The sequence below is a fragment of the Lichenostomus cassidix genome, chromosome 7, assembly GCF_008360975.1.
Source record: "Lichenostomus cassidix isolate B80296 chromosome 7, HeHo_3.0, whole genome shotgun sequence".
Classification (NCBI taxonomy): domain Eukaryota; kingdom Metazoa; phylum Chordata; class Aves; order Passeriformes; family Meliphagidae; genus Lichenostomus; species Lichenostomus cassidix.
Genome location: NC_139488.1, coordinates 11,096,976 through 11,123,411, shown reverse-complemented (window position 1 = coordinate 11,123,411; position 26,436 = coordinate 11,096,976). Strand labels below are relative to the sequence as shown.

The 26,436-nt window shown below is 39.6% G+C and overlaps 2 protein-coding genes across 2 annotated transcripts; both read right to left on the bottom strand.

Annotated features, from left to right (window-relative positions):
- Positions 1-579: 579 nt before the first annotated feature.
- Positions 580-13,011, bottom strand: CASP10 (caspase 10). Its single transcript, XM_085066165.1, has 9 exons — positions 12,874-13,011; positions 9,856-10,719; positions 7,637-7,976; positions 7,329-7,428; positions 6,742-6,877; positions 5,763-5,851; positions 3,954-4,059; positions 2,707-3,211; positions 580-2,211 (listed from the first exon to the last, which is right to left on the bottom strand). The coding sequence occupies exons 3-9, from the start codon at positions 7,948-7,950 to the stop codon at positions 2,040-2,042; spliced, it is 1,422 nt and encodes a 473-aa protein (XP_084922291.1). The 5' UTR covers positions 7,951-7,976; positions 9,856-10,719; positions 12,874-13,011; the 3' UTR covers positions 580-2,039.
- Positions 10,789-26,251, bottom strand: CFLAR (CASP8 and FADD like apoptosis regulator). The gene is made up of 10 exons (XM_085066162.1): positions 26,027-26,251; positions 22,421-22,852; positions 21,436-21,541; positions 20,373-20,508; positions 20,107-20,204; positions 19,124-19,172; positions 18,332-18,381; positions 17,104-17,182; positions 15,669-16,164; positions 10,789-14,710 (listed from the first exon to the last, which is right to left on the bottom strand). Exons 2-10 carry the CDS (start codon positions 22,714-22,716, stop codon positions 14,575-14,577), a joined length of 1,446 nt encoding a protein of 481 aa, XP_084922288.1. The 5' UTR covers positions 22,717-22,852; positions 26,027-26,251; the 3' UTR covers positions 10,789-14,574.
- Positions 26,252-26,436: the final 185 nt, after the last annotated feature.

Here is a 26,436-nt window from a genome sequence, read left to right as displayed (position 1 = left end):
TTCTTTCTGGCACAGCTCTTTGTTACTGGGAGTAAGGTAAGGTGTACAATGTGGACAGCAAGAAGTGATGCGTATCTAAGTTGTACAGAACCAACCCACTCTCCCCAAGACTTTCAAACTTCCATCTCACAATACTCTACAGGAGTTCCTATAGAAATGCCCAGATGGCTCAATGGCAGCTGCAGTTCCAGTGCTAAGCCTGTCCTGCCTTTGGCTTGTGCTGACAAGTACCACTGTATGCACCCGAGCCACATAAACATAGCCCTTGGCACACACAAGTAGAACAGTCCCACTAATTAGTCTAAATCAGGGTGGTGTAAACTTTGTTTAAACAAACTTCTTACGAGCAAAGGGAGACTCTACCTGTCTTTCATAATTCAAAGTGTGAATCCCTCCCCGCAGGGAACTCAAGGCAGAAGTCAGCTCAGGCTCTTCTGACTGTCTTTACCTACCTATGATTTAACTGGAGATACGCAGGCAGAAGTTTCTGCAGAGAAAGCAATATAGCATGGTGACAAACTGTCTACCAAACTAAAAATAAAAACAAGATCCCGCAAAACAAGATCAATGACTACTCCATACTGATAAAAATTAATTTGTTTCCTAAACATACAAAAAGAGTGCATCAAGTCTGAACAGTAACTGCAAGCCAGAAACATCACAATTCCAGCCCAATGTAATATATTCCATTAAAGGATGAAACATTTTTCTTATCTGTGGCATAAATGTGACTTCAAGTGTGGCAGCCATGCTAACACACAAGACTTACAATGCAATGGGTCACGAGTACCACTTCATTATCGTAAAGGGACCATCGTGTTTTGGAAAACTGGCTGCATTTTCAATGCTCTGTATGGTCCAGAACTCCACTCCTAAAAACAGTGCAAGCTAGAAATTGCATCCAATAGCACTAGACAGTATTCTTTCAAATCTTCACCTTAAGGTATTGCTAATCATATGTAACAATGAGTATTTTGATAAAATAAATAAAAAGTTCCACTTCAGCTTAAACCCTGATGCAGTTAAAACATCACTGATTCATGCAGTTCAACAAAGTGCAGCAATCAGTCAGAAACAAGGATAAGCCCAATGCATAATTTTTATCTCACCAAGCTCTTAACAAGTATGAATTTAATGCAGTCACAAACAAGGAAAAAACAGATATACGTAATAAATGCTCGTAACAAAACAACATGGCATTATTTCAGTTAACTCAGAAAGTTCTATTAGAAGTTTAGTCAATAGGAGCAATGGCTGCATTTTAGGTCCTAAATCAACAAATTATAATTAAAAACCGTAATGCTTAACAAAGTTAATCTGACTGCATTATTTCATAGCATGCAAATCTTCTACTGTCAGTTTTCTCAGAAGTGATGGGGAAATTGTTCACAAGATTTCACAGAGGGAGTAATAGGCAGCATTTTGGCTTTACTCAGTTTTGGAAAACTTCATTGTACATGAAGTTTATGTTAGGCATTTGAGGGTATCAGTGAGAACTGTGGAACAAAGTGCTGATTTCAGTTGGCAACTGGTTCTCAGTTAAATGTAATTTTCATTAGAGACGGCAGAAATCCCTTTTCACTTATTATTTAAAGTTTTGTCTCTCCATTCCCCCTTTTTTCTCTCTATAAACATAGCTAGTGGATTTGGAAACAGGATTTTAAATTGTTAGCCTGCAAAATAGAACATGATGAGCCTAAACCAGACCATTAACAATCCTGGTTTAGATATGAAAGCTTAGATGCAATCCCTTTGCTGCCAGAAAAAACCTTTTGTATCTGCAGCCTGTGCAGGTACAAAAATGTTTAACATGACAGAAGTGTGGTTCTTCCAACCCTCATAACTCTGAATATATAGATGATGTAAATAGCTGGCATATGGATTGTTTTAATTGTGTCTCCTCCAGTTTCACAGTTTGTTTGACAAAAAATTTACAAGGCCTTGCATCAAAGCTAACAGATCCTCAGGGTTTTGGGTCAATGTCTTAAAACAGGTAGTGTGATGAACTGCATTTAAATGAGATGGTAAAATGATGTGTTTTAAAAGCCTTGATGCTGCTGTGAAGGAGGGGGGTCCCTAGGTATTGGGAATATAAATTTTCTTCTCAAGGTATATGCTGGCTGGGGCATCTGCTTCTTTGTTCCCGAAGGGCTAACACGTTCGGCCACATCTTTGTTAACTTCTGTAAGAATTGACAAAATGTCTTCACCCCTACAGACAGAAGGAGAGTAAAATATTTTAAAAAAATTATTAGTGAGCAGATGGCAATCCACTTAACATCTCCTTGATCAGCTAGAAGATACAGTATGAACATTTAAAACACGAGTAAGAAAACATATCCTTTTCTCCAAATTTCTTTTGTCCTCATTTGAGTAATTAAAAACAAAAGATGTTTTATTGCTCTGTCTTGCTTGATTCAACCAATACCAATATTCAACCAATAAAATATTTTTACCTATATCCACTCAAGAAACTACACTGCCTTGAAGATTATAAATGTGAGATTTTGAGTGGTTTTTTTCACAGCAAACTTCAGATTCTTCAGATTACTGTATGGTATGGTACTAGCAGTATTAAAATAAATGTATCAGCATAAAATCATCATTTTAACTAAGTCTGTCCACCTTAGAACATGGATGAGTGTTCCTATATGGAACTGCCTTTGGAAAACAAAAATTGAATTGGAGAACTAAGCCAAGTATTTACCTTGGTACCAACAACTGCAGCTTGCTGCAGAGGGCCTGAATATACCAAGTACCCTCTTCAGTGTGCCGGAAAGAGACATATCCATCAACTGTGGCCATGCCTAGGAGGAAATCAGCCTCTTCGGGAATACTTTCAAAAAGAGAAGATCTCTCTTGCATGGAAGACAAGGCAGGAGTTTGTGCATCAGTATCAACATAGACAGGACGGTGTATATTTTTACCCTGGCATGCCTGGATAAAGAAGAGTTTGGGTTTTGCAGCCAGCTGGGGACATTGTTTGGCAGTGAAGTGGGACATAATCTTGCGGATTGATACAAGTTCCTCATCTGTCCCATAGATTGCTCCTGACTCTCCATGAGATAGAATACAACATATAAAACAGTTCCTGTCTTTGTGATCTTGCACATGCTGCCAAGTTTGCATGAGATTTATAATATCCCCAGATGTCAGATCTGGGTAAGTCCTCACATCCAGACCAAGCCATGTGAATACTCTCTCCAGCTGCTCTGTAAATAAATGAAAGATAAAAGGAAAATTCAAGGTAAGAGAAAAACATTTTATGAAGTCACCATGCAAACTAATCTTAGAGGGGGAAAGACCTTACACTCTGACACTTCTGCAGATTCATTCTCATACTAGTACCAACTAAAGGTTAATTGCAATTAAAAAAGATAGCATCAGCTCAAACACAGAGTTCCCAGGTTGTTTCAGAAAACAGTGTGCAAAATGTTGTTGTAAGTGAGCACATAAATGATACTTGAAAATATGAAGAATCTGCCCTTCCCCAGTTTCAGATGATCTTTCAAAACCTTCCTTACATCATTATTTCCCAGCGGCACTTTTGACTATTAAGAGTTCCATACATAAGAGGTGAATAGAGAAAACAGATCAAAGAAGGAAGTATGGACAGACCTGCTTGATTATCAAATTTGGCATTATATTAGTTAGAATTATGGTTTGGTTTAGTTAAGTTTTCATTCTTTACTATAGCTGTAGATAAAGGACAAGTAAAAAGATATTATTAAAATTATTCAAGAATGATCCAACTGAAAAACCCAGTGGTTACTTGTCCTTTAACCCTTCCTCATCTAAGATACACAAATGATAAAATTTAACACATATCAAACATTTTACTCTTTCAGAATATTACCTAACCACAGACAATAAAATATAGAGCAATACTGCATAATCAACTCAGCTGGGGAAACAAGAGACTAATCCTCCAAAAATGTCACTTCAGTAACTTACCAGCATCTTTGCAAGAGCCCTTCCTCTGAGAACTATTGAAGTTAACATTATTAATAATGAGACAAAATCCTCTGTGTGGTCCATCCATTTTGTAGCTTGTCATATTCTGTAGAAAGGAGAAGAAAAAAGCTTACACTTTCAATGAATTTATTCAGCTTACTCATATTTCCTTAACACATCTCAAAATTGGTATCCAGAAGTTAGAGGCAACTAGGACTGTGGGTTATTTTTAAACATCTGGAACTCAATGGTGCCTCCTTGTGTGAAAAAACATCAGTGAAACTCCAAGCACACTGTCAGTGTCCTATCAAACTGTAGAGGAAGGGTTTAGCATCTGGGTTCTCATCTGTATGCAAAAGGCAGGATTCAGCAGGCAAACTCTGCAATCTAAGTTGGTGATGGGGACAGAAGTCCCCAACTGTTTCCAATGCCAAAACAATATTTTAACTTCATGGCACAGAGTTCATGGTGAAACTATAGGATGTTATGTCGCTGTTGAGCAGCTAGCAGAGTAATGAATGCATCGGTTCTCAGTGGCAAGAAGGAATGACCTTTATTGTTTTGATTTCATCACATTTATAGAGTTCTCAAAAGTCACCCAGATTGGTCAGTCAGAAGCCTTCCCCCAGGCCTGATTGGCCAGGCCTGCACTGCCCAAGTTCTGGGACACTGTTCCAAAACATCCAAACTTTATCTTTATTTACAAAACACAAGAAAACTTCTCATGGAAAAAACTGTGCTAGCCACAATGTTAGACATCTGAGTTGGCTTTTTTTGAGAACCGTAATGAATACCTAGAGCAGGTGATTCATACTGATCCACTGGAAAAGGATGCAAACACAACAGAGATTTCAGAAAGACATAAACCTACCACACTACCAGCTTTTTTTGTTAAAATTACCTCCCACTGTTAAAAATGAATATTTTTAAAGCCGAAAAGTACCAAAACTTCAAGTACCATATATTTAAGTCCAACCGAGGGTTGAAATTAAAACCCCACTGCAGCTCCCTCCTGCTCACTAGAGGGCAATACACACCGCTTTTCGTGCATTTTAGTAGAACAAAATTAAAGCACCACAAGTCCCTTCAACAGCTTTGCTACAGCAGTCTGAACATCAGGTGATGGAAAGATATGTTATAGCACAAAACTTCAAGAAATTAAATAGCTATAAACCAATAGAGCAACTTGCTCCTTCAATATCCATGCACATCACAAAGAAGAGGCCAGAGGGAGAATTCAGTGGTTACACTGCCATGGTTGCAGAATGCACATAAGGCTTCTAAGAATGGATCTCACAAAAGAGATCTTTTCTCATGTACAAAGACCTCTTCAATAGCTGACTAAAAACTCTTACCTTCTTTTAATCTTTCTAACAAGGTCTTTGCATGCTACCTTTTATTGCTTCTAATTTCAAGATGTTCTGAGGACTTTTCTAAGCCAGATTCAAAAAGTGAGACCTGTGAAGCTCTGTTTGTCTCCGTGTCTTGCACATTCTGCTGCCATCTCCAAAATGCACAACTCAGAAAAATGCAAAACATTTTTTGCCTTTATCAGGAAGATAAGCACATGCACTGATGTGTGAATAACTTCAAATGTATTATGCCCATTTTGCCTACACCACACCTTTCAATATTGCTAAATTTCTGGCCTTCAAGGTTAAAATATTCAACATTCCAATTTATCAGTCAAGGAACTTTAGGAGACACACAGATATCTCACAAGTCCTTGCATGATAAATGTCATTATAGAGAGGATGAAGACCTCACACACCCAGATATTCAAAAAGGATTTAAGAGATTGTCTCAAACCTTGGATTCATTTTCTACATTGCTGAATTTTCCACGCAGCTCCAGGTTTATTTCAGGGAAGCCTTGTGTAAAATTGGCTGCCTTGTTATCTAGAAAAAACCCAGCATAGATATTTATGAAGATAAATCCAGTATTTGTGGATGTAGTAAAAAGGAGTTTAGCTACAATATATTACATTTTGTATTTGAAATACTGTTTCATTGAAAGGAATAATTCCTTTCAAGGTATTGACAAGATAGCATGGTCATGTTCAATGGATCTATTCTGAAAGTTTTCTGGTTATTTTTATTATATATATTTTTGTGACAAAGGCAAGGCTTCTATTTGTACCAATATTGCAAAACAAAGATATCCATGGTACAAGGGTAGATTCTACCCAAGACACTCAAATGAATTTTTCATCTCAAAATTAGCTTAGAAATTAACTGTATTTAAGAAGAATCTGAACTCTTACTACTGAAATTCTCTTTTTTTTTTCCTCCTGAATCACTGATAAGTCTCTTTTTTTAAATAACAGAAAAGAAACCATTTGTATGTTCATGGCTCATGTATCAGACATACATGCACACAGAGCTTGTCTTGCCAGCTTATTAGCAGGCAAGTGCCTTTATGTAGTGCACATTCATAGATCATGAAGTGCCTTTTACAGGACAGTCATCATCATCTCAATACTATTAATGGGGAAATGGAGATGTGTGACATAACTATAAACAGATTTTCAGTTTCCCAGCCTGTTCTGTAGATTCTGGGCTGCTCTGTGTGGCCTCAGGTACTCCAGCATATCCCTCTATTTCAGGGATTCAGCTAGGTGTTCAGCTAGGAAATAATGCAAACTCGAGATTGTTATGCCAGATTTGTGAAGATGAACAATCCCACTCTAGCTCCTGTATCACACATATGACCTTAAGTTCAGTTGCCCAGACCCATCTACTGCTTCCTGCATTTTAGCAAACCTACTCTTAGACCATGAATTTCTCACCTTTTGCCTTTTTGTAGCAGTTTATTGTCTCCAGGAGATCGGGCGAAACAGTCACAAAGACTTCCTCCAGTATCTCTACATTGTCTTTAGTTAAAAGGCCCTGTTTTTCCAATAAAATCAGCAAATCCAAAGCAGACTGACAGCCAAAAGGAGAGAGTAAAATATAATTATTGTTCCTTAGAAATCAAAACTTGCTTCTCAGCCCTGTCTGTCTTGTTTAAACAGATTCACCCAAACTGTATTAATGTCTCTTGGCTTCAAGAAGGCTTTCACTGCTGTGAAACAGTACCAATGACATATGGACATGAATATCCTTAGCATATGGCGCAAGCAGGGCAAAGATTTGATTTGCCACCTTTTTATAATCTGATGCTAGACAGTGAACTGTCAGTGACTGACCTCGGCACAAGGGACCAAATTCTATTCTTACCTGTCAACATCTTCCTTCTTGCCAGCCCTAAGAATACAACCAGCCTAGCTGCATATTATGCTCTATTCTGCCAAACACTTCTCACACTTTCCCTCCTATTTCCCCCTTTCCTTCTTCCCTTCCCACCATATACACATTTAGCTCACTCCTCACATACAAGAGTTATCCATCGCTTTGGAAGACGGTTTTGCAGGAGGAATATGATTTCCTTCAACATCTCATCGGTGATGTTCTCTGACAATTCATACAGCATCTGCCTGTAATAGAGATCCAATGAGATAAAACTGGAACAGAAGATGGTATGAAAACCAAAGGCAATCTAAGAATTTAAAAATGTATTATATAAAAGAATTTTAAAAAGAATTTAAATATAAAAGAATTTTAAATTTTATATTATATATAAAAGAATTTTAAAAAGTATGACATAGCAGTAACAGAGGGAATAGAATTCCACTGAAAGCTTACCTGTATGGAGATACTCTTCCCCTCTCATGCAGATGTTCTTGTACTTTCTCCTTGGTGTAACCAAGTTTCTCGAGCAAGGAGTGACATTTAATTCTGTATAAGAGTTCAGCTAGTAGGAAAGTATCTTCTGCATTCAGATATCCTTGAGCCATAAGAAGCTTGAAGATGTCTAGGGCTGACTTCACACCTTCTAGTGTTCTGAGGTGGAGCAAGTCAGAACAGAGAAATTTTAAAGCTGCTACATCTTCAGTCACCAGATTTTCACTAATAAGGAAAAGCTGCTGATGGAACATCACGCTGACATAATCCTCCATGTTGCTGGAACCAACAGTCTCTCTGCCTAAAAGCAGAAAGCAAACACTAGTAACACTTGAATCTTCAATGCAGCCATCCTTCTACCAAAATTTTACCCAATGACTTTTTGGAAGCCCTGAATTACCTTTTAATAAATACAGGTTTTAAATAGATTTGAAATTTACTTCCTTCTCTAAAAACTAAAACTATGAAAAAGACCAGATCTGGCAGAAGCTCCAAACAACCCAGTCTATAACTGAAGTTAGCCCTGTTCTGAGCAAAAAACTGTGCTAGATGACCTCAAGGTCTGAATTTCTTTTTCTTTTAAACATCTTCCACATTCAGATCTTTGCTTCTCTCCATTGTAACTGGGAAGAGTCCCTGCATTAACTTTTTACAAGCAACTCAGTCTTACTGAAGTTTAATAGAGATTGTTCAACCTTCCACTACAGCAACTTCTTCCATGTAGCCTAGGTAGTTCTTTTCTGCCCATGGAAGGTTAAATAGGTTAAAAAAGTGCTTCAGTGCCTCCTGGCTGCTAGGTCTTCAATCTTTTGTTTAGAGCAGCTAGAAGTAAAGGCAGCACAAGAAAAATATCAGGAAAGCAAAGTCGGGGCAGAACCTATGAATCCAAGGCCTTTGCAACACCTGGGAGGGCAGCTCAGCAGATAAACCACAGAGGATATCACAGCATGTGGGAGCACAGAGGAGCCTTCTTTTCCCTATGCTGAACAACTCCAGCTCTCAGCCCGTTTTCGCAGCAGAGGTGCTCCATCCCTCAACCATCTTCGTGGCCCTCCTCTGGACATGCTATAACAGGTCCACATCTTTCCTGTGCTGAGAACCCCAGAGCTGGATGCACTCCAGGTGGGGTCTCATGAGGGCAGAGTAGAGGAGCACAATCATGTTCCTTGACCCGCTGCAATGCTGTTTTTGAGGCAGCCCAAGACAGGGATGGCCTTTTGGGCTGCGAGTGCACACTGTCGACTCATGCATTTTTCATCCACAATAACCCCCAAGTCCTTCTCTGCAAAGCTGCTCTCAATGACTCTTCTCTCAGTCTGTAATCATATCTGGGATTGCCCTGACCCAGATGCAGCATCTTGATCCAGCTCAAATTCCTTCATCTACCTTTAAAATACTTTTAAAGTCTGTGTGGCTACCATTCTTGGAAAGATTTTTTCCTTGTCACACATCTCCTGCTTGAGTTTGGAATACTTTTGAGACTTCTCCACACTTGCTAGGCGTACATAAGTTCTCCTCCCTGCCTCTGGACTGAGGGGCAAGCTGAGTTGGACACCTCTCCCAGCACTACAATGATACCACCTGCTCACTCACCGCTCAGCTTACTGCTATGGGGTTTTTAGAACCCTCTACCACTTCACGCATTTTACACATCACTGATAAAGCATCATGGTAAAAAACAGTCCTAAAGCAAAGGAAAACGAGCAAAGAACGCAGTAAAACTGGGTGATACTGAACACCCAGCATGAACACACAGGGGGCGCCGGATCTGCTCGCTGCCCGGGCTTGGCGCGGCTCACCCCAACACTCACAGCTGCACCTAGCGGGGTGAAGGTGCACAGGAAAGTAAGGCAGCGTCTCTAATGTGTGCTTTGAGATACAGCCTCAGAGAAGGAAAATCGCATACAAAAAGCAATTAGGATTGTAAAATTACCTTTTTTTTTCTTTCTTTTTTTTTTAGTTTTACTGACTGGGGCACAGTCCCAAAGATTTAAACACAATGCAAGCCACGGAGCTCCCGAGAACGCTGAGGCTCAGCCCGCGGGGCAGTAGTATCCCGCAGGCCGCGCGGGAAGCCGGGAGGCAGCCACAAAAAAAAAAGAGCGGGAATTAGGCTCCGGGCTCGGGAGATGGGAGCTTTCCTTCATTCTCTCTCCATTTCAGCCCCCCTTTTTCGGTACCTCGTACACGAAGTCCAACCACGACCACTCTCGCGGCAGCTACCCGGGGCGGAGGTTCCGCGGCTCCTTTCGCGGCTCCGTTCGCTGTCCCTCAGGCGGCCTGCCGCGGGCCGGCGGGGCGTGCCCAGTGCCCGCCTGAGGCGGGAGGCAGAGGTGACGCCCAGCAGCAGGGCAGAAAGTGGGATCAAGCGGGTGTGAGGGCAGGAGCCGGGGCAGTTCTGGGAGCGGGGCTCGTTCGGGAAGAGGGGCACGGCTGACAGGAATAAGAGCGGCTGTCTGGAAGCGCGGCGGCGCCGCTCTGCTCCCCCGGGCAAGTCCCGGCCGGGACTCACTCACCCTCGGCCTCAGAGCTTCATGAGCCGCGGGAACGCTGCAAGGGACCCAGGAAAAGCTTCAGGCAGCGCCGCCGATACGAAAGGCAAGATCTGACCGGTAATTCGTCTCGCTTTTGCTGCCAAACCATTTTAAAGCAGGCTACGTCGCAAAAAGGCCTCAAATATTTTAGGAACTTTTTTTCCCCCTTTTTCTCCGCTGAAAGGAAGCTTGAAGAGCAATGCTTGTGGGAGAGGGCTGCGATCCCATTTGTATGCGGGTCTGTCTGCTGCAGTGACGGGAGGAGGAGGAGGTGAGCACTGTTCAGTGCAGGCTCCTCGGGATCCAGGGTCACCTGTATCTCCCCACACCCTCGGGTCAATGGAGACAGAATGAGAAGCATCTCCTTGCTCATGCCAAAAGCTGCTGTCCAACACGCCAAGAGCAGCCGAGTTACCTGTTGAAACTATAAGGCTTGCTGTCCTTTATTCAGTCAGCTCATTTTTGTAGAGCTGGAGAACTTCACAGCCACATGTAACAAGCTATAGAGGTCTGCAGGATAAACATACCAAGAATTTCAGAGTTACTCTATGGTCTAGAGTGAGAAGGGGACAATCAGACTGACTTCATATAGAAATTTTATTTAGAAAATCAGCTTAAAACCCAGCATTTGTATTGAAGTAGTGTCTTATTGTTTCTAATACAGAAGCTGAAAAATAGATAATCTTTAATCTGACCACAGAAAAGCTGTCAAATAATTCAGTACAGAGGATTTAGTTTAAATAGAACACAGATCATCCACACAGATAGCAGCCTCTTCTCAGCAATACCATCCTGCATGTCAGAAACTTAAAACTCTGGAGAGCAGAAAAGAATTCTCAGAAACTCTCATAAAAAACTTCTCTGGCTCAGCTATCTGTAATAGGAGTCACTGTTAGCAGAGTTGAAAGGGGAGATCAGCCATACAACATGTACCATCTACATGCGCTAGCACCGTAACTTCCTCTTGAATGTAACTTCTCTTTTGGATAGAGTTGGCAACTATTGTAATACACAAATATATGAGTGCAAAGTAAACTCAATTTATGGCTCAGCCACATCAGTGTAGGTGGCTGAGAAAAACCATGCAACTTAAGTCTAGTACAAAACATCACTGAATCTCCTGCCTCATGAGCCACTGAAAGGCATCATCTATACTCTGCCAATTCTCTTTCCCCTCTTCCACATACACCGCACATACAGAACTACAAGAAATTTCTATTCCAGTTATCAGAAACCAAAACTGAAATTAAGTGCCATGGAGCAGTCACTTTGACAGCCTTATTCAAAGCTCTGGCAATGCAGGAGCAGAGTAACTTGTTTCATCTCCTTCAATAGTAGGTTCTGAAAACCAGCCATTTTGACAGTCCAAGACCATGAAATTTCACCAGCACATCACTCTTCATGTTCCTGTGCTAACACCCTAAACCCACTATGGATCCAGAATTCTCTTCCCCCCTTTCTTTTGGCTAATGAAGTTTTTAACCTGAAATCATTTTACCATCTGCAATACAGGGACAACTTGGATTGTCTACACCCTGCATCCATTTCTAGACTCAAATTTTATGTGCGCAGTACAGCAAAAAGACACAGTCCCTATCACGTGTATGGAGAGACACAGAAACCTGGTAAGGGGTTTAGAGGGGAGGCTCTATGAGGAGGAGCTGAGGTCACTTGGTTTGTTCAGCCTGGTGAAGAGGAGACTGAGGGGAGACCTCATTGCAGTCTTCAACATCCGCACAAATGGAAGTAGAGGAGTGGAGGTTTAGACTGCTTGACTCTGGTGACCAGTGACAGAACTCAAGAAAACACCATGAAACTGTGTCAGGGGAGGGTTAGGTTAGATTTTAGGAAGAGGTTCTTCACCCAGAGGATGGTTGGGCACTAGAACAGGCTCCCCAAAGGAAGTGGTCACAGCGCCAACCCTGACAGAGCTCAAGAAATAGTTGGACAACACTCTCAGGTACATGGTGGGATTCTTGGTGTATCCTGTGCAGGGCCAGAAGTTGGATTCGATGATCCTGATGGGTCCCTTCTAATTCAGCACATTCTATGAGTCTATGATTCTATAAGATATGGGAGAAGCAACACACAACTGCAATCACAAAATTCCTTCATAAAAACTCACTTCAGTGCTACTTTTCACTATGCAGCAGGTACAGGGAATCAGCCTACCCAAACACCACTCTTGAAAGAGCTGTCAAAGCAGTAAATACTGCTTAGGTGAATGATTATAGATTGAGTACTACTGTGGTTTAAGAATCTGCTAAGGATTAAAATATCAGCATAAAAAAATCAGTATCTGACTCCCATGAATGCTGCACAATACATAGCTGTCCCCACATCTCTCTAAAGGGTTGTAATCACTTCTAATCTAATCAGCCATACAGAAAGAGACTCCCTTCTTTTTCCACTGAAAGGGTTAATTACATGAGCCTCTAGTTTTCAAATCAGCATTTCTGCATCATTTCTAAACAAATGACTTAGTGTGTCTTGCAGTAAGGCAAAGAATGCATATACTTCTTAAACCCCAAACCAAACTTACATCATCACAAAAGAGTAAAAACAGAATATATATCCTACTGCTAATATTTTAAATAAATAGTTGCATTTAACATCACTCAAAAACCCCCAACCAACGCACCCACAAAATATCAATCAACTCACCACATCATTAGAGTCTGTGAGGATAGCCACTATTATTCTCATCTAGTTTTTCCTGTTTTCTTCTCCTTCCAATACTGATACTATATTTCTCCTCCAAACCGTCTTTCCCCTACTTCTTCTTCTCTTGATGCTCCCTACCATTCCCCTTCTTTTTCCTGCTTAAAATGTCCACATTTCTTTTCCTCATCTGCCTCCTCTTGGCTCCATTTTCCCTGCTTTTGGTTGTCTAGAGGGTAGCAGAAGTGTTTGTCAAATGCAAAAGCTAGTAAGGGAAATGGGAAAGTGAAGTTAATTTGTGAAGATCACATTTATTAACATCACTTAAGATATATATAACTTGAATTAAATCTTATTTCTACAACCACAGGAAACATTTGTTTCACCATTTGCTTCATTTACCAGCCATCACAGGAAGTCACTTCTAAGATTCCAAACCTGTCATTTTGTATCCTTCTCGTTTTCCATTTAAAAACTTAACCAGAAACAAAGCAAGGAACACCAAGGCCTTAAATTTTTTTCATGGTTAGGAGACTATATTAGGAGTAAAAATTAAATATTGGCAAGCAGACTACTTTATTGTCACTTCATTCAGTGGCAATAAATTTCAATACAACCCGTCAAGGTTACACTGTTTAACAAGTAGTTAACTGAACTTTTCATGTTAGGCAACTGCTACATTGGAGAAAAATTTTTGTGTTTAGGACAGTCTTCCCTTTTTTCCCAAGAACAAGAGCACCTGGAAAAAAAAAATCAATTAATAGAGGCATATTTTCTTTTTCATAAGCAAAAGCAGTGAGTGTGGGGTATTTAACATAATCCAGTCTTAAGAGCTCATGACTGCTACATACTACATTTAAGTTCAAGTGTTTTAAAGCATCTTTTTACATCTATGCCTGGTGCAACAGGTGTGAATCATTTTTCAGTTTCCAGAAAACATCTGCCAAAATCCCGTATTTTTTTAACTGTATGGTAATTACTGTAATGTCCTGCCACATGCAGACTCATTTTTGCATCAGCAGAAAACATACTTGGCCCAAAGCACAGCAGACTGTCTCATTTATTAACCTAGCACCTCTTTGTGCTGTGAACAGTACTGACAAAGCTATCTCTAATGCAGCAAACAGATGGAATCCAGATTACTGAAAAGACCATCTCTCTCTCCCTTCTGTTTTGCCAGTCTATACAGGCATGCAAGCCAGAACTTGTTAGCAAAGATCTGGCATTAAGGGTAGGAATGTTTTCCTGAGACATTTGCCACTATTAGGTGCAGGAGAAATTAATCAGTGCATTTCAGTGGTTTGGGTTGGCTTGTATTTGTTTAAGCATTAACTGCTAATAGGTATGTTAAAAACAACCAATGAAACAATAAAAACACTTTTGTTTTTTTCTTGGAAAACCCAACAGCTATACAGTTTGGATCTCTTTTCACTCTGTTTACCTGTTATATTCAGGAGCAAGATCTGTCACAGTGCTATACAATAGCTACTATTCCCATCCAGGCTTTCAGAGACTACTACATTAAAATACAAAATCTAGTGTCTTAACACACCAAAATGCTGGCAAATTCCTGTGTTTGGAAGCAACAGGCAATTTAGATACACATGACATAATAATGCATAAGGTAAAACTATGCATGAAACTGTTTGCATCATAGCAAATGCTTCTTGTTATCCACTGTAGGCATGTACTTTCCAACAGCAGTTAAGTGGGGAAAAAAAGTTTCTTCCTCAGTGTGTGCTGGAGCAGAAGTGAGTATTGTTGGCTTGGGCCAGCGGTCGAACTCCAATCATAAACTTTTTTATTCAGTTCCATGTGGATATCTAATATACAGAGTTTCCTGCAGCAACAAAAACAAAAGCATTCCATCAGAGAATGAAGCAAGACACCCTTTAGGAATCCACAAGACACAAGATAACTTTAGACTCAGTGAGGAGAAAGTTTGCAATTTCAGTCTTTACTGCAGCAGTAAGACCTCTAAAATGCAAGGCTGAACATACATTTTGAGACAAATTCTTATGACCCAAATAACTGTAGTGATATTAATTATGCTGACATGATGATCTGTGATTTCATGACAAGGCTTTAGCATTTGTAAAAAGGTAGTAAATGTTAATGCTGCAACTACCTTGAATAATAGTTGTTAGTTTCCTGGTAGATCAGCTGCATAAATAAAACCTTTGTTGGTAAGTTATATATCCAAATGTATCAGACTTTTGCTCAGATTCCTTTTGATCTCTTTTGATCTCTTTAAATAGACAAAAGTTTTCTGACTGTTTAAATTCAAGATTACATATTGGCAATCCATTGGCTCTTTGAGCAAAGGGTTAATTAAATTTACAGAAAGTAGAAAATCCTTCCCCTCTACTGCCTTTTTCCTGAACTTAAGCACTGACTTTTTATATCTGCAAGCAGAGCTTTTCTTTATGGTGCTCGGCAATCCTCAATTTAACAGAAACCTGGAATGTGCCTTTTATCTTGGAGAAGGAAGATTCCCAATCCTGTCTGAAGCCCTGACATACATTATCCAGGACAGGTTCTTCCTTTCTCACCCAGCAAACCCCAGTGCTGTAAGACACTTCAATTTTACTCTTCATAATAGAAACTTCGCCTACTACCACTTCTACTTTAGGCTACCTTTCTGTGCAATTGTGTGAGGATCAGGTACACTTGTCTTTTAGCCTATGACACTGCAAGAAAACACATTTCAGGACCAGATGGGATGGAACTTAAGGTTTCTCATTCTCCATGTCAACAAGCTATCATAGGATTATTTCTTTCCTCTTGCTTTAATTTACCTTTTGTAAGGATTACGGAGTAGTTCAACCAGACAACGCAGATAATACGAGGATGAAGTTGGGTATTTTTCTAGTATAGACACATCCACCTTGCAATGACTCCAAAGGATGTCTGCTGCTTTTGGGATAGTGACTGTAGCACTGATATTCTCACCCTTTCCATCTACTTCCAACAGACTGGTACATTCTTCCTCATTTTCTGACACAATATAGCTCTGAATAAAAAAAAGCTTCGGTTTTCCTATGAGTCCAGGACATGAGTCTGCTGTAAAGCGTTTCTTTATTTGTTCCAAAGGGAATCCAGAAAAGGTATGGTCTGTACAGAAGATGCTCTGAGAATTTCCACGGCTGACCAATATGCAAATGAAGCTGTCACAATTTCTGTGCTTCTGCCACCTTGTAACTTCATGCAATGTTTGATTCATGGAGTTAATATTTAAATATCTGTGACAATGAACCTCATAGCCTAAGCCTTTGAAGGTCTCTTCCAACACATCTGAAAGAAGCAAAATGTAATTAAATCAAAGCACACCAAGGCTCAATTTCAACTATATTGAATTACAATATTTACAATGTTTTGCTATTGAAACTAAGTAGTTTACTTTATCACAATAATTAAAAATCCGGAGTACTTGGTGTTGATCACAGTACATTACATACTTACAGTGCTATCTGCATGTTGTCTTTACCATGTTTTGTGTAGCAAAGCAGAGACACTGTTATTTGGCATGTGATCTGCTCCAAATTCCACAGACTCTCTTCATTTTTATTTTTAGCCTCATGTGTTACAGTGATTAGAGAGTCAGGGGTGTTTTTGACTGCAAAAATCTAATTCTTGGATCCTACAAAGGCAATCAGGAACCCCCCACATTTCAACCACGGCAGTGACTACACTGACAGCTGTGGTGACACTTTCAGTTCAACTGTGCCAGATACGACAGAAGCCCAGGTGCGTTATTAATAAAGGACCTCATGGCTATTCAAAATCTACAGTGTCCAGTATGATTGCACCTCAAATCCACAACAGCTTTGGATTTGCTTTTGTTAACTGGTGGGAAAACACTGTCTTTACCATCTCTGCCAATAACCTCCTGTATGACTGTACGACTGCTGTAAGTGTAATTATTCTGTTGGTTGCTAAATATCCTTTTCCTCCCTCCCAAAATTCAGTCTATCTTCTTGTAAGTTCTTTCATTTGGAGATTCTGCACCAAAAGAACCAAACGTTGTTTCCAATAATTAGGACAGTTTGCTTTAATTAGGAAGGTTGGCCCTTCCAGCTCTCCACTGTAGACAACTTTCTAGAATTGGCAGATTAGCTGATCAGGACAACACTACCCTACTCTGGCTGGTGAACGTACCTCATACTCTTTATACTAAATTGTTCTAATTATCTGAGATTAACAAGTTAATGAATTCAAATTCTAGAGACTTACCAGTGTCATTGCCTATACAGTCTATTATCAGGCATATTCCTAAAGGCTGACTTTGCATTCTGTAAAGATCATCAGACACCTGAGAAATGTGAAAGGACAATTACAAAGTCAATATATCACACTCTCATCTTTCAGACCTTATTACTTTCTCAAATTTTATGTCAAATCTATTAAATTACATTCTGCTGTTTTCCATTGAGTAGGTAGCAGAAATATGTCTACTGGGTTGCAGTATGTCTTGTTTACACAACAAAAAGTCAGGAGAAAGGGAATACTGATTCTTTTCTATTTCCAGTACAGGCTTAGTTTTTTTGTCCTTGTGTTATGCAATCTTGCTACCATAAAGATTCTTAAACAGAGACTAAAACTGCACAAGAAATGATAGAAGCAAGTCTGAAGTGAACCTTAGCTTTGAACAGATCTTCAAGTCTGTCAGGTTTTGGGTTTTCTTGTTGTATGGGGTAGAGGGGCTTTTTAAAGTCCTGCACTATGAGAGCAACGATCCCTCTATAGTACTTTCAAATTAATTTATGTAGTTCTTTAAGTATAAAAGAAATACTTACATATCATATAGTATAAGTATTATAACTATTATAATACTGTCTTGGCTGTTGAGATGTTGGGAGCTAAAAACTTCATACTGCCAACACAATAAATGTAGAGAACCCTTGTGTTCTTCAGGTGTGCAAGCAAACACTGCTCATCTGAACATTTGTTTCCTTATTTAATATAACAACCTCCTTGTTCTCAAAGAATCTGTAATGACTCTATCGCAATTCCTCTCTCTCCCCTCTGAAGAGATTACAATCAATTTACTACAGGTAACTCCAAAGCATATCTGTCTTCTGCCTGGTGCGCAAGCAGTGAGCAGGGAATCAGAAACAAAATTTACTGCATGCAAACAAGCCCTGTGATTTCTAATGCAGATGGCAAGAGATCTGAACTCTGAGAGGTTTTAACTTGGCCTCTGCTAATAAATGTACAAGTTTTGTGTTCACATCATATATACACGCATTTTGCACACTGCTGCTTCCAGAGTTGCAGCAAATCTTTTATATTAAAAATATATTCTGCAAAAGCAATTTACAGAACCTGTTTATGGCTGAGGATGTACGCATTGTTCTGTCTGCACACAATTAAGGGAAATCTCAAAATGAAACACAAAGAAAGCTAAGGTAAATACAGGGGTTATATTTACTTACATGCATGCATATGCACAAGCACATACCTTACATGGCACTGTTCCTGATTCCTGAATGGACATCTGAAATGGTTCTGCTGCAGTTAAAACATACAGAAGTAATTTCAGTATGTAACTACCAGTGATAGTTTTTGACACCACATCAGTTATAAATAAGAATGTAACTAGTTCAGCAAAGGTCTCACCCATTGGGACCTCTTAGCTCTATGTATGCTACTGAAGTTTAAAAACCCCTAAATTATTCACTTCTAAAATGTTCTGGACTTCATTCTGCATTGCTAGAGACTAGAACAAACAAAGAATCTCTTCTACACTGAGAGAATTCAGCCAACCACTCTTTGAGAATCACCATATTTGAGAGGTATTTGGGGTTTCCAGAGGAAACACAATACATACAGAAAGAACCTGGTATTCAGGCACAACTTGCTGGCTGGCCTGGTGGGGAGGTCACCACTGAACTGACACAAAAACTTCCTACTACAGAGTTACTGAGCAGAGCTGCACTTCACAGGTCTCCAGAGCTGGCTAGTCAATCTAGTCCATGGTTTTACTAATAAAGTATTTACTGTGTTAAGAAGTTTTGACAGTGGAAGCTTACAATTTTTAAGAATGTTTTGAGATGTGGCAGCACAAACAAAGCAAATACAAGACCAAAAAGTAAAGCTAGGCTCAGTTCTGAGAGGCACCAAATACTCTCTGCTCCTGTGTTATTAACAGGATTAGCCATGAACACAACTATCAAACAACAGTCCTTCTGATATAATGAAATTCATCATTCGTCTCTTTTAGATTATCAAAACCTAGATAAAATGCTCGTACCCAGAGAAAGACTTGATCCATTCTGTAATTCTTCTGTGTTCTCCTGAATCTGAAATGAAGAAAAAAGCATAATTTCCCTGTACTCCTTCAAAAATTAATAAACATGTTCCAAAATAAAACACAGTAGAATTTCTTCCTCAATAAAAGGATATTTTAGATTTATTTCTATCAGCTAAACAGAATTACAAAATAACAGAGTAAAAAAACCTACCAAGAGCACAGACAAAAGAGCACAGACACAGACAAATAAAATAAACACCCTAAATGTTCCTCTTCAGAAAAAAATTACCAGCTTGTCATGAACAGCAAGGAAAAGCCTCTGAAGATGTGAACTTTGTTTTCTAGACAGCAGCAGGGAGTTATATATTTACTGAACATGACAGAAATAATCTTGTCAAATTTAGCAGGGTTAAAGACTTTAAGAAAGGTCAAAATAATAGAGTATCAGTTCTAAACCAAATATAAAGAATACTGCATGCAGTAGGATTTGATGACTTTTCACATACTGAGGTATCTTCTTAAAATGAATTTAAAACAAACCACAACCCCCCCGAAAAACTTCTTTAAAAAGTTGTAATTTTTAGCTTCAAAAATTAAAAGCTACTTTTCCTGAAAAGTCCAGAAGTACAAAGAAGAAGAATATCTTTTGCAAAGAACAGTCAAAGCAAAACTTTTCACTTCACAGCGTAGTACAAAAAAACCTTCCAATATACAAATTCTGTATGTTCAACTATAGGAACTATAGGACAAAATACAGGAACTATAGGGAAAAAATCATAGCAGTCCTTTAAAGGGCATCTTTCTCAGTCAGAAGATTTAAATCAGACCCTAAACTCAGCAGATAACAGGAATAGCAGAAATAAACCAAGCAATATTTTGGTCATTAGCCGTGTCTCATTCCTCAGGCTCTGAAAGACGAATCTACTTTTAAAGTCTGACAATATTTAGAAATACAGGATTTGTTTCACTTCTTGTACACTTACCCCTGAATTATAAGGAGGATCAATCAGATTGAGATTAGGGAGAGATGCCTGATGAGCATTTACATACACTGGCTGAGAATGAATGGAGGACACCAAAGCTGCAAATTCAACAGAAACACAAATACACCACGATATTTCAACTATTTTAATAACCTAAATCTATGAAGAATGCAAATACTCTTAGTTGTAACTCATAGTTTTATCCTCAGTAAAAGCACATCTGATTGTTGCTATCAAAAGTAACCAGTGCAAAAAGAGCGTCTTACCTTCATTTTTGTACTTCTGAATCTTCCTAATCAAGTCTATCCTGTGAATACTTTGAAAACAGTTTTCTATCAAATCCAGTTGATTAGGAGCCACTAAATTGAGCTTCTCCAGGTCAATTATAAGAGCTAGAAAACTCTGGAATAGCAACATAAACCCAAACACATCAGTAATTTGTTCTCTATCAGAAGTAACAAAGCAACCCAGAAAATACCTCCATGGGGAGGTCATAAAGGCTGTATAAACAATGAGACATGTTACCTTCTAAGAAAATCATCTGGAAGAGATAAGAATCCTTGATATTAACACAGGAGTAATAGAAACTATGAAGTGATATTCTTAAAAATCAATCTTAAATTTTTGAGGGAACAGTTTTGCTTTTCATTTTTTGCTACTAAGCCAGCCTCTGGGAATGGCACCTCACATGCCACAAAGCAAGAGGAAATAAAAGCTTTGGGAAATTTTCAGGGCCTCTCTCCTTCTTTGACCAAAGACAGGAAAAGAAAAAATCTCAAAGGAAGAAGACAGAAATCTTCAGTCTTCTCTGCAAAGTGGTCAAGATTTCTGAATCCTCTCTATTGAATTTCTGCTTTCTCAGAGGACTTAATACAAATATTCAGAATGCAAAGGTATAAAGACATAATTACAATATATCTGTTCTTTCGTAAGTGCAGCAGAGCACAGACAAAAAGCGACCTTGTAATTCAAGATACAGTTAAAATGATTATTGGTTTGAGATCATTCTTACATGAACTTTCAGGTCAGTAATACTGAAGAAAGACTTTTGTTAAATGCCTTCTGCCTATGAAGTTCATTCTACCACAGTACACTGTAACAAGCACTGTTCCCTCTTACTTTTTTACTAGTTTTCCATGTTTCTTTCCTTGAATTAAAAATCAACAAAATGAAATAGAAACCACTACTCCTTGTCTGTTTCCTGATGTTTGTTTACTCCTGCCTCAATACTCCTTGCAGTACTGTCTCCTCCCCTTTGCTGTGTAGCTACTTATTCTTTTACTTTAATGTCTCTTTGCTCCAGAGGAGAATGCCAGCAGGAAAACATACCTTATCTTTTGCCATTTTCATACGAGGTGCATAATCTCTGAGTAGAAAACCAAGAGAACCCACTTCATCTTTTTCCAGATTTTCATTTATCTCTGCCATTAGTACCCTGAAATAAAATTGAGATATTTCTACAGAATTAGCTTGCAGCAAGGTTCCTCCCTTTCCCAACTACTCAACTTTTCTCCATATTCCAGGCTTAATCTACTATTTCTAACTAATGAACAGGTAAAAAACCTACCCAGCTTCAAGATCCAATTACAAAGTACCTACTCTTGCTAATCAGCACCTGTGTTATTCAGACTGACAGTGCAATAGCCACTGCTAGGAAAACAGAAGTTTCCTTAATGTTTAAAGAGAGATGAAGTGAGAGAATGAGACAACAGAACACATCCTTAACTTTATTTGCCTGTTAGTTACATGGCTTTTATTTTAGTGTGAATTTAATACAGGAAAATCTTCCTTATGAGTGCATGTATTTCCTTCTGGAGTCTCTTAAAGAAAATAACTAGAATTTCTTAATTTAAGCCTCTCAAAACTAACAGAGTAAAATGAGTAAGCGAGAGATCCCTTGAGAAAAGCTATACCACGTCTATGTGCCCAAAGCAAACTAGAAAAAAAAAATCTCTAACCAATGATATTCCTTTAAACTGTCATTTTTATCTGCTAATCTAGAACTCTACAAACATCACTGGTTTTATTCACAAAAACACAAACTCTTAAATATAGGTGCTTCTAATGCCATGACTTGTAAGAAACTACTAAAGTTTAATTAAGGGACTTAAATCGACATATTCTTTTAACTGTAACTCTAAATATAATGTCCTTTTCTGCTCTTCTTCTACCTCCAATAAATATTCTCTCAATCTGTGAAGTATTTAAAAAATAAATCTCACCCATACTGCCCCCTCCGCAAACAAAGAAATAAAAAACTACACTTATTTTGAACAAGATAGCGCAACTTTGAAATCTGAAATAGATATTTCACCTGTACTCAGGGATAAGTCTGAGATTCCTGGCAAGGTGAGCTTCCACTGTTGCTTTCTCAGTGTTCAGGATCCTCCTCAGCAAGTCAAACCTCTTAACTCTGTACACCAGCTCAGACAAGCCAACAGGAGTCAGTTTCTCCCTCTCATTCAAAGCCAGTAAGATCTCTTTAAGGTCAGCAGTGGCCAAGTCAGGAGCAAGGTCTCGGCACAGAAAAATCATAATTTCTTCTTCTTCTTTGTCCAATTCTTCTTGAATCTGGTGAATAAGGAAAGCTGGCACTTGGCACCTGGTCATCACTTCGTTGCTGTTCCTTTAAAATTGCCAGCCTACTGTTTTTTAAACAGGAAACCAACATGACATGAAGCCCGAGTCTTCTCCAGCACTTCTCTCGTGTTCGCTCTTAACTACATGCATTTTGACAAAAGCAGTTCTATGGGAGAGAATTAAAAGGCAATAAGTAATTGATCTGCTGCATAAGTTCACAATTAACTCTCCTATCTGAAGTATTTCAACTAAAACTCCCACATACTACACAGACCTTTTGTATTTAAGGGATTCTCCCAGTGGTTCATCACAAAACTATTTGGAAGGTCATATGCAAGTTCTTTATAAAGTAAATTACCTTAATACAGCCTGTAAATTCCAAAGGAAGTGAAACAAAAGTCATCAGCTTGCTGATAAGTGGTAAATTAAGTATTTCCGAAAGCTCTGCTCTCTTCCTGGAAACACTCCACTCCTCTGGCCATCACCATCTTTGCCCCCCTAAAAGTCTCAAGGCATTTTCCAGGAAGAGTTTTTGGAGCTAAAAGGTAGTGCAACCACATACAGACAAAAGAATGAAGAAATAAAACCACCCAACCAAATAAAACCATGGTTATCAGGTATGCAATTAGTCTTAAATAAAGGAAATACTAACAGTATAACATATAATTTTTAAAACACTAATTATCTATCTAATTTAGAAACGTGTGGATTTTCTTATTATTAACATAATTTAAAGTGAGTGCAATCTGAATGACTTACTGGGGTTAAAAGGATTCTCCACCCACACCCTCCATGATCAAAAAGATAGAAGAACCACTCAGAGAAAATATTCCAACTTTAAATATGCAAATTGGTTAATTCTGAAGGTATAGATAAGACACAGACCACCTTTTTCTTCATGAAACATTCATGTACAATCATACTGAAAACTGAAATAAAAATTCAAGCCTAGAAAAACCTGCAGCTTTGTGATTAGCAAAATCTGTAGGGTGCTATGCTCAATTTCCACTGCCACCAACTACGGAAATTTTATCTAACCCCCTCTGACCTCCATGACATACTTGCAGAAAGGGGAAATGAGCAAAGCTGAAGACAAATCTTAATCCTTCCACAGAGTTTGATCACTATACTGCAGAGTTTTGTTTAAACCATAATGGAAAGCAAAAGCCAATTCAATTTCAAAGCCTGATACACCAAAAGATTCTAGCACCCAGATAAGATTTTTTTAAAGCATTTTCAGTCTTTTGCTACACATTCTGGAAATTACAATCAACAATGTCATATATGGTGGCCATAAATTGAGCAGGTGAGATAAACTCGTCCAGAAGCTTTTCTTTTCTTTTTTTTTTCCCCAGTGCTGTTTAAATGAAAAATAACTAGAACCACTTCCTCAGCAAGGAAGAAAGAAACAGATTTGATTAAACCCATGGACTGTCCACTAAAAGAATATATCAGAGGATAAGCAGAGGAACCCTTCATGCACTACAATGTGTTTTAGAAAGTTTTCTATCAGAAGAAAAGCATATTTATTATGAACTTATTTTCAATCTAGCATCAAACACTTGTGAGAATTCTATAGAATGACATAGACTGTTTTCATTACATAATGCTGGCAAGAAGGGGGAGGCACAAAGCACCTTCATATGAAAGTATCTCCCAGGTACATTCAGCTGGGACTTTCAAAAGAACTTGAGGAACTCATAGTCTGACTCTAAAGGGAAACAGGAATTTAACAACTTCTGGCCATTTCTGGAAATACCAGAAAAAAATTTAAATACTCCAGTTGAATTTTATCTAATCTTTTAAAACTAGTTTAAAAAAAAAAAAAGAGGTTGTGTGTGTGTGGTAGGAATTTCCCCCAGAGTTGAAATTTCAGACCTGCAAAATTACCATTCATATGTTAACTTAAAAATAATCTGCCTTTAAAACACACACATGAAGTATCTACCTTTGTGAATTTCCTTTATATATTACACATATATGATAAGATAACAAATTGCTGGGCGGGGGCTACTTCCTAATTTTATGGGGTTGGGGAAATCAAAGAAAATGACCAAGGGTCATTCTTTTGTATCATGGCAGTGAACCAGGAATGATGCTCTAAATAAAAGGAAAACCAACTGTGCACACAGTGATTTGCCAATAACATTCATTGGGTACTGTGTGGGGAATGAGTAAGAGCCATAGGAAGTGACTTTTTAGTATAAACTAAACCAGTTTATAACTTTGCATCCAAAAGCCATATGCCCATATTTTGATAGCAGGAATGTCACAGGACTGGGGCAAGCCTGATACATTCCGTGTGTGTACATCTTAGCCAGATCCACTTCACCATAAGAGATGAAGGGCACCATGCTCCACTTTCCCATCTGATGACCACTTTTTCAAACATCACAGATAGTTATCATAGCTGCAACAGTTAAAGAAAAAGATAAAAGCAATCGCAACATAAAACCCAGCAGCCTGGCTTTTTTACATCCTCACAAGGAGCAGGAAATAATATACTAGAACTTCACACAAAGATGCACAAGGCTCCAGTTAACTCTCTGCTGTCATTTTGTATCTTGAACATTTCACAGTCATCTTTGCAGCAACAAAACTAGGATATGACACAAGAGGGTGTCGTTCTACTTTGGAAAATTATCTTTCCTTTACAACACGAACTCATCTGTAAGACCCTGTGCTGGAAGGAGTGAGTAAGAAGCGCCCTGGCTACGGGCGGCACTGGCTGTGCTTTGTGCTTCCTCCGCTCTGCGTTGTTTGAAAAGGTGGAAGCGGTGGGACAATTGTGCTTGGAGCCAGGGCCATCTGGAGTTTTTCAAACTTGCCGAGCATGCTCCGCAGCTTTCACATGGCCCTGTTTCCTCGCTGCCTACGCCCTCTAACAGGACGTGTGCAACATAGCAAAAAAGGGAATTTCCGCTGTAACCTTCACATTCCTTATTACGCTTGAATAGTTTACTCTCGACGTAAACTAGTATGACCACGCCGATTTCTGTTTTAACACTCCAGTCCTCCTAATTAAAACGAAAAAAAACCCAAAACCAAACAAAAAAAAACCCCAAAACCAAGCAAAAAACCCCAACAACTACATGTGCTTTACGCAGATTTCCACTGCACTTTCTAGCTACGTCATTTGAAATCGTACTCGGTTTCGGTTCTCCCCACGATCCCAGGCCGAGCTCAGGCTCCGCGAGCGTTCCGGCTCTACAGGGCGCCTCTCCCCGTAAACAGGGACGGGGATACGATCCCGGAGCACGGGGTGCTGGGCAGCATTTACCGAAAGCGCGGGGTGGGGAGGGAAGTGTGCCGGGAAGGAGGGGGGAAAGGTGTAACGCACCCAGACGCGTCGGGGAGGTCTCTGCAGCAGCCAGGTCCGGCATTGGGAGCGGGGCGGAAGCGGGGCGGTACCGGCCCTCAGCGCCGGCCGGGGGAGGGGGGACGAGGCAGGATGAAGGTTTTAGTTTTGGTTTCCGGCTGTGCCCGTGGAGATGGACCGCGGGGCTGCACAAACAGTGGCGCCCAGCTCCCAGCGGATGGAGGCGGAACAGGGCCGGGCGGCCGCCCGGCACCTCCCCCGGGCAGACGGCGGGGGAGCGCTGTGAGGGCATGGCCGCGGTGTGTGGCGATGGCCGTGCTGTGAGGCGATGGCCGCGGTGTGAAGCGATGGCCGTGCTGTGAGGCGATGGCCTCGGCGTGAGGCGATGGCCGCGCCGCGCGGCACCGAGTCCAGCGTGTGCACAGGCGTTT